Source organism: Primulina eburnea, chromosome 15 (assembly GCF_022965805.1).
Source record: "Primulina eburnea isolate SZY01 chromosome 15, ASM2296580v1, whole genome shotgun sequence".
Lineage (NCBI taxonomy): Eukaryota > Viridiplantae > Streptophyta > Magnoliopsida > Lamiales > Gesneriaceae > Primulina > Primulina eburnea.
Window position 1 is genome coordinate 30,581,384 of NC_133115.1, and position 8,014 is coordinate 30,589,397.

General features: G+C 36.3%; 1 protein-coding gene across 2 annotated transcripts; it reads right to left on the reverse strand.

Annotated features, from left to right (window-relative positions):
- Positions 1-369: 369 nt before the first annotated feature.
- On the reverse strand, positions 370-8,014 carry LOC140813526 (uncharacterized). 2 transcript variants are annotated; one of them, XM_073172043.1, is made up of 9 exons: positions 7,629-8,014; positions 5,880-5,944; positions 5,059-5,107; positions 4,024-4,122; positions 3,798-3,879; positions 3,653-3,712; positions 3,323-3,404; positions 1,344-1,457; positions 370-871 (listed from the first exon to the last, which is right to left on the reverse strand). In XM_073172043.1, exons 1-9 carry the CDS (start codon positions 7,813-7,815, stop codon positions 701-703), a joined length of 909 nt encoding a protein of 302 aa, XP_073028144.1. In that variant the 5' UTR covers positions 7,816-8,014; the 3' UTR covers positions 370-700. The 2 variants fall into 2 exon arrangements, with proteins under 2 accessions (XP_073028144.1, XP_073028143.1); XM_073172042.1 differs by having other exon boundaries at positions 3,798-3,883; positions 4,028-4,122; positions 7,629-8,009.

The following is an 8,014-nucleotide window of genomic DNA, read 5'->3' on the forward strand; positions in this document are numbered from 1 at the left end:
CATAAGATCAACAATTCCATAAGCTTGGGCTTCTGTTGCTACATAAAATGTCTCTTTCCAGGTCTCCAGATACAACCCGTAATGGTTTGCCCATCCTTTATACATGAATCCTTGTGATGATTTCGCGTAGTTTCAACAGCTCTTCAGCTTCCAAGAGAAATTCTCCCGTTTGCGTGTCATACAAAAACCAGCATAGCAGGCTAAGAGTATCCAGCAGTGTACCAACCACCCCCGACATGGAGCCACCCAAATAGAAGGCAGACGCGGTAGAGGATCAAAGCCCTCCGCCCCAATGTTGTACTAAAAATATACCTTTTCTAACACTAACTATAAAGAAAAAAGAAACAACAGAAAAAAAAGATGAACAGATTAAAATAAAATTTTATCCAAGCTTCAAGTTCAGTGAATAAATAATAAATTACTAGGACCGACCTCCAGGAAAATCATAGAACTAAAACCTCATCCTTTAGAACATATGATGTACTCCAATCATGAAGTCTAGTTGAAAAAATATATCCTCCTAACATATTAAAGAGGTAAATAGACCCTGGCCTGTCTTTCAGGAGTCTCAAATAGGAACTCGACATTTCAACCAACAATGATCGAGCTAAAGCGTTGAATACATAATTATAACGACTTCAAGTCTCTCAAAGGGGAGTTTCTTATTCCAGCAACATCAATCATCCTGAAAGATTGGATATCATAATGGCACTTTCAAACTTCTCAAACAGGAACTCACAAGCGTAAGTTTGGTAGGCGATTTCTGTTTGTAATCTTTCTCCAAGGCAACAGCTGAGAGAGCTTGCAGTTCCAAGCTCTCTTTATCCTCCTTGTTACGCCCTTTTGCCAGCTGCCCAACGGCAGAAGCACACTGAAACAACCACCTACTTTTTCAGTTGCATATCATGGTTACTTGCAAGAAAGGGAGTACCAAAACTTTGTATGGACTATGGCAAACTCCTAAAACCATGTTTATTACATTTTCTTTAGAGAGGGTAAGAGAGGAATTCGAATGGTTTGAAGCTCCTCACTCAAATTTATTTACAAAGCCATATACATATTAAATAAACTTGTGTACGGAAGTACTAGTCAATTTTTTAACAAAAATGGCCTTTATTCTAATTCAGAAGTTAACTTTAAATAGCAATTTCATAATATTCACTTTCATAATGAATGTTAGACGCAGAGGACTAAATGATGCATCAGACCATCAAGAGAACCATGAGTTACGTGACCTATACAGTACACGAGGAAAGTGTGGGCACTGTGAAATGAACTCAAATATTTGGGCTGCTTATCTTTATATATATATTTTGGAGGGCACAAAAGAGAGAGAGTCTAACCAGGCATATGCCAAAAAGAGCTCGAATGTTCTTGCCACCAGTTAAATCTATCGTAGCTGCATAATATTTCTTCGCTGCTTGAAGATTTTCAAGTCCGCCAATTGTATAAAGCACCTAGTCGACCCAGAAAGATACAAGAAACAACTGGTTCCATAATGTGATCATAGTTATACCAAATACAAAAACAATATATAAACCAAAATTACAAAAAGTTTGCACAAGCTCTAAAACTTGAAATATCAAAAAGTAAGTGGCCTTTGCCAGCTTCAGCGTCAGTATTTATGGAACATGGTCAGGAGAAATTTAAGATAAAATCAAGCCACGTGCAAATTTTCAAAGAACGGCCATCTTAACTGCATACACCAAAATACTATTTGCCACTCCAAAAGTGAAGTAAAATCACAATCTTCATCATCATCCTAGCACATTCTCGTTAGTTGCCGGTAGATTACATAGATATTAGTTATCCAAACTAATCGATTTTCTCACTTGTCATCTTTTAAACCAAAATATAACATATCATCTACAATGACCCGAATCCTTGTTTTGAATGAAGTATTAATTAAGAGATAATTAATGAGTTGTTAATTAAGTATTATTAAGAAATTGATAATTCGGGATCAAGCTGTTGGAATCCACCGAATTTAAACAGGGATAACCCGATCTACTTCAGATTACATTATCTCGAGAAATCCAACTGGACAAATGAGATTCTGACACGTGGCAGATAAGATTGATTCGGATTTTCTGAAATATTCCGGATGCAGCTTCTAGCGCACTTTGGTGTCTGGAAGTTTCGGAGCTAGTGTCGACTCGAAGAGGGATCGGGGAACTGAGATCGAGACATCATCAACGGGCTGACGACGGACGCAGGTATAATTCTAAAGCTTTAAATAGTGATTTAAGGATCATTAGGGAGAACCTGTAGCATGTTTGATCTGGTTTGATAGTGATTTCATAATGTTGGTATTGTCTAGGTTCAGAGCTTTCTGTCAGATTGTTTTAGTGAGGTACATGATATACTAACTGAGATATCCAAGCGTAATATACACTCTTATATGCTGCATATTTATCTGTTACATGATACATGTTTAAGACTGCTGTTACTGTTCTGTTTTCGTTTGGGTTGTAAGATGATTAAGTTATTTGGTTTCCGCTATTTAATTGTTGTTATTAAGTTTTAATGTCGCATGCTTATTAGTCTGTTTAGTAGTGGCTCGGGTAAGGGCGCTACATCATCCTTAACCACATTTATACAAATCTTTTATGGTCTACCCCTCCTCCTTCCATTAACCTGCCAATCTATGTCGGATTTGAGCCTTGTTTGATCTCCTCTTCACATGATCAAACCGTGTTAGACTTCTGTCTAATCTTATCCTCTACGAGGGCTACACCTTTCAGCAATAGGTTTCAGTTTATATTATGGACAGTTAAATTGACACATAAGTAGGTATAACAGCACATGCAATAAATATAATTCAATCGGACCCATAAAAAAGTCAATTGTGGATGAAATAATTATGGTTGTAAGGTAGGCTCCAGACGTATTTCATGCGATCTTCCATTGTGACCAAATTAGGATACATTTCTTCATGCTTCAGGAGAAAAACTGGTTAAACTTGGCCTTTAAAAATATGTTTACTAATGAGATTCATCTAGTTACAGTATCAGTTATTTTCAAAGTGTCTTGACTCTTGATCATGCAATCTGGGTATTACGAAACTGTTGATTTTTCATATATATAGAGAAAAGGTTTCTACCTGGCCCCTTTTTTTTCTTTTTCTTTTTTCTAATTGAGCTATGTATTTATAGGTTGGTCAAGTATGCATTTTTTTTAATACTGAAAGCAGCATCACGGAAAAGCTGCTCTAAGCGATGTCGCTATTTTCTCTCTATGGTCATTCATTTTCATGCTTCTAAATCTCAAACTCTCTTTCTGATTGAAAAGAAAATGAAAAGTCTTTAGAAAAGCTACTTACATCAGCATATGCAAGGTGATACAATGGAACTGTTGGCTGAGCTAAGATAACTTCCTCATAGCAGAAGGCAGCTTGCTTATACCTAAAATGTAAGCAGAGAGAAAGTAACTTAAACAACAGATAGAACTTAGCAATTTCTCTGGAGGACAAGATTCCCCTCACTACATTCCAGTACTACCTCAGGAAGAGAAAATGAAAAAAATAATGATAATTGTAGAGATAAGTATATTTCAGCTAGACAAACTAGAACACGGCAATTTGTCTGGAGGACGCGATTCCTCCATACATTCACTCCTACCTTGAGAAGAAAAATGGAAAGAATAGGCTTACATTTGTAGAGAGACATATATTTCAGCTAGTTCCCTCCATGCCTCATGATCTGCCATGAATCTGGAAAATGGTCAAAACTCTCCATTATGCAATTTGAGATCATTTTCATATTAATCAAGAACAAAATTCTTGGCATCTTACTTACATTTCAAGATACTTGTTGAGCAACTCAGTTGCCCCAGAAAGATTGCCTTGCGCCTTCGCGATTGCCACCCTCCTCTTGTGTACTACCTGAATATTTAAATCATGAGAACTATGAACATGCATGCACACTGTTCCTTTCAAAAACACAACAAAGAGAACAAATATTTTCTACAACAATAAAGAAACTTACTTAAAAAATTTATCCAATAAATGATGAGTCCCTTCACCAACCTGATCGAATTGATTATCTTCTAACAGACTCGTGTAAGCCTCTTCGGCCTCTGACCATAACCCCTTGGCTTCAAGGAACATTGCTTCCAGCCTACCTGCAAGTGTAAAAAGGTAAAGCGAGCCAATATAAAACAAAATAAAATCTTACATTTAAATGCATATTGAAATTTTAGTTAGCATGATAGGAAAAAAAATGAGCAGCTAATATACGAAGATGAAAAGCTGGTAGTGCACTCTGCACACAAATTACTTCACTTTTCATCTCCCTAAAAGTTGCCAAAGAATCTGCAGCAATTCTTTTAAAATTGAACAAGGTGGAGACTGGGGACTGGTTTAAAGCTGAAAAACAAGATTGGAAAATACATATTCAGCAAATAACATGGAGAACCACTAAGTGGTAGCTCCATCCAATTTTATTAGCATTATTGATACAAATACCATTACCCTTCACTCGGATACACAAACATAAACCTGAGCATTGCAAGTTGATGTGGTATGATGCTCAAGAATAATCAATTCATATGCGCTATTTGACCCAATGTCCAAAAGAATTGATAATAAAACCAATGCCAGACTAGATCATGTTCACTCCATTTGATAGGAAGAGGGGAAGGCAATGATTATTCAAATCCTCAACCTGGAGAGGGATTTTACAAACCTCTTATGTCGCTTGGTATTACCAGGGGAAATGAAAAACGTTCCCTTTGTCTTGGAAAACAAAAAAAATAAAAGGAACAGAAATAAAATTATTGAATATACTCATTTGCTAATGCACTAACACAGAAAAAGAATGGACAAGAGGGGGAAATAGTTCATAACTTCATTCGATCCAAGAGCATGCAATATAGAAGCGAAATTTAATAATAGAAACAGCTTGAAATGCTACAAATTCTTGCTTTTAAAAGCGGTGGAATAGCAGAAGTAATGGTTATATATGACAAAACAAGCCGCTATGAGCAAGATAATGAAAGACAATCCGACTCCTAGAAACATACAGAATCATATATTATCTGAAAATTATTTCAACTCACCAACCCTTCTACTCCCAGGAAACTTGTTCTTTAAAACCTTTATACACTCCTGCAACAAAATTTATGAATAAACACATCAAGTTCATGCTCAAGAACTATAAGAGTTTCAAAGTAAACAACACATAAAATACAAAATTCCATGTTTCAGAACCCCAGTAAGTGCAGTTTACAAGCCAAAACACCAAATGCATGCCATTACAGAAGCCCCACGAGCCACTTAATTCTAGTTTATAAGAAGTGAAATCACAAAGTCAAAGTCAAATATACAAGTCAATATGTTGTGACTAGAATTTCCAAGAAAATCGGGTAGCCTTCACTCTCTAGAAACTACAAGTGTATGAAAATAAATCAGTTAGTGGCACCACACTCCACAGTGCAACAGGAAAGACTAAATTTCCCCTCTTTATCCCCCAGCATATTCCTATCTTTCCTTGACGAGAGGCAAGGTCTTCTCCAGCAACACAAACAGTAATTTAATAAAACTAAATTATGAAATCCATACCCGCGCGAGGGTATATACTTCAATACATTGCAGAAAATAAAAAGAAAAAGAAAAAATTATTCCATAAAGGTATTTGATCCCTTGAGAGACCATACGTTTGGACTCTGAGCTCTTTAACTGATATCCTGAGCACGCTTGTAGAAGCTCAGATGCAAGAAATGGCTAGCATAACTACCGCAACAGCAAACAGTCCGAGAGGAAAATGTTATAATTCTCAAAACAAGAAAAAAACAGAAGCCGGGAGCATCGCAGGAACTCCTGAATTTAATGGTTGGCATGCAAAAATATATTCAAGTATTACAGGTGAAAAAAGATATACCTTTGACAAATCAAGCAGATGGCAGTCCAGGGCTGCAATGCATACTTGCTCGTATAAAGTCCATTCTACATCATTTAAAAGACAAAACAAAGGAAAAGGTATTATTCAAAAGATATATAGCACAAAGGATGCAATTATGAAACCATCGCCTGAGAAACATGAATACTAGTCAGCATTACCACATAAAATATTTAATAAGGAGTTGAGAAGTTGTAAAAAGGTGATGCAAAACAAATGGCATGCATGTGCTATGTGTCCAAATTGGTGTGTGATGTGCCGGAATGAGGTGCACGATCATCTACTTATTCATTGTTCTTTCACGAGTTATCTTTGGTTACGAGCTTTGGAGGAGATGGACTTGGTTTAGGTAACTACAAGATCTTCGCACATGCTATTTGCAGCAGATCTTGGACGTGATATCGGTAGAAGGGGTAGAATTATTTTGTACAATAATAGTTCATTATATTTATTGGTCAGTATGATTGGAACATAATAAACAGATTTTTTACAGTTTAGAAAAGTTGATTGAAGACTGTTGGGATAAGATAAGCTTCGGGCATCTAGATGGATTGGGAAGCGTGTGGACTTTAAGAACTTCTCGATTTCAGACTTAGTGAGAAATTGGAGATATATATGTTGTTGATTTGTGAAGGAGTTATGTCTGTTTTATTTCTTTCTATGCGGATCACTTGGCCAATATCTGTAATTATTGCTTCCAATTAATGAATATAATATAGTTTCCTATAAAAAAAAGAGAGAATTTGTAAAAAGAAGTGCTCCAGCACACCAGGAATGAATCATGTGAGCCGGTAAATTTACTTCAACTTTCAATTTTTGATTGGAAAGAAACTTTGGTTATAACTTTCTTTGATCATAGACATTAGTCAAGAAGCATGCTTGAGCAAACAAAAATAACTGAAAGTAATGTATTACTGCTAATTGACAAGACATAAATATTTTGAACCACACAAGAAATGTGATGATTAGCACATTCCAATAATAAAAAATCTCAGAAGATAAGTGAATCCTCATCTCTCCTCAACGTCAACACGTGAAAAAAAATACTAAATAAAAAATCACAGAAGCAAAGTGAATCCTCATCTATACAACAAGATGTGAGCGTTTTTCGTAATATTAGAGTTATAAAAGTAAATGTAATAAATGTTCCAGAAAATGCATAGAACGTGAACCTATCATTCACAACCTGAGGCTACTAAGAACTCCTAGTTACTCCTGCAACTTCATAGCAAATAGAATACTCATGTGAGAGTACACTAACAAAAGAAATCAACCTCCACTTAATAAGATCTGGAATATCATGAAACTCACCTTGTTGTAAGAGTGTCACCGTTCATTGACATTACACCACGTAAAAGTTAATAATACAAATATCCATCGCGCCCGCAGCATCACAGATATAAACATTTCCCGAGAGAATAAGCAGAGGGTCAAACAGTAAATTTCATGAAAACAATATTTCCAACTGCTCACACACCCAATCTCTACTTCAAAACCATGGAAAGATGTTATCTTTGTTTCTTAATAGAAGCTGTCGTAACATGATAATCAAGATAATGATTGACGATCAGAAACCCACTTCTTTTTTTCTAATTCTCGCTATAACATCGACTTATAGTAAATAAAAAGCATTCTAAAACTTCAAGCAGGCCTCAAATTGGTTAGAAAGATAAAAAAAAATAACATAAACCCAAATAACCAAAACTCTTGAATTTTTTTATATATATCCACCTTCAGGGCCAAGAGCAGATCTCTTCTTGTGGTCGTTAAGAATGGGGACGCCGTGCTTCAAGACTTTATCAGAGCGGCGGAGTTTGAGCTTTCTGAGGAGGCAGAGGTAATCCCACGCGCCACCTCCTCCATTATCCACTTGGTTTTCCAATCTATTCAGTTGTTCCTCCTCTGTTTTGCTCACCATCGCTGCTTATATATATATTATATATCAACTTTTCTGTGTCCACTGGCAGCCTCTGCTTATGTATGTATGTGTATAAGTCCGAGTTCAAGCCGGCAGGATATTCTACGGACTGGTGGATCTTATCGAGGGCAGAGAGCAGCGGAATCGGAGAAATTGTTTAGAAATCCCACCCCACGGATCCAACAAACTTCGATGAGTT

Coding starts and splice junctions, on each gene's coding strand:
- LOC140813526 (XM_073172043.1), bottom strand. CDS start 7,815: ATGGTGAGCAAAACAGAGGAGGAACAACTGAATAGATTGGAAAACCAA. Junction 5,108..5,879: donor ATCTGCTTGATTTGTCAAAG/GTATATCTTTTT, acceptor ATTTTGTTGCAG/GAGTGTATAAAGGTTTTAAA. Junction 3,880..4,023: donor TAATCAATTCGATCAGGTTG/GTGAAGGGACTC, acceptor ATATTCAGGTAG/TACACAAGAGGAGGGTGGCA.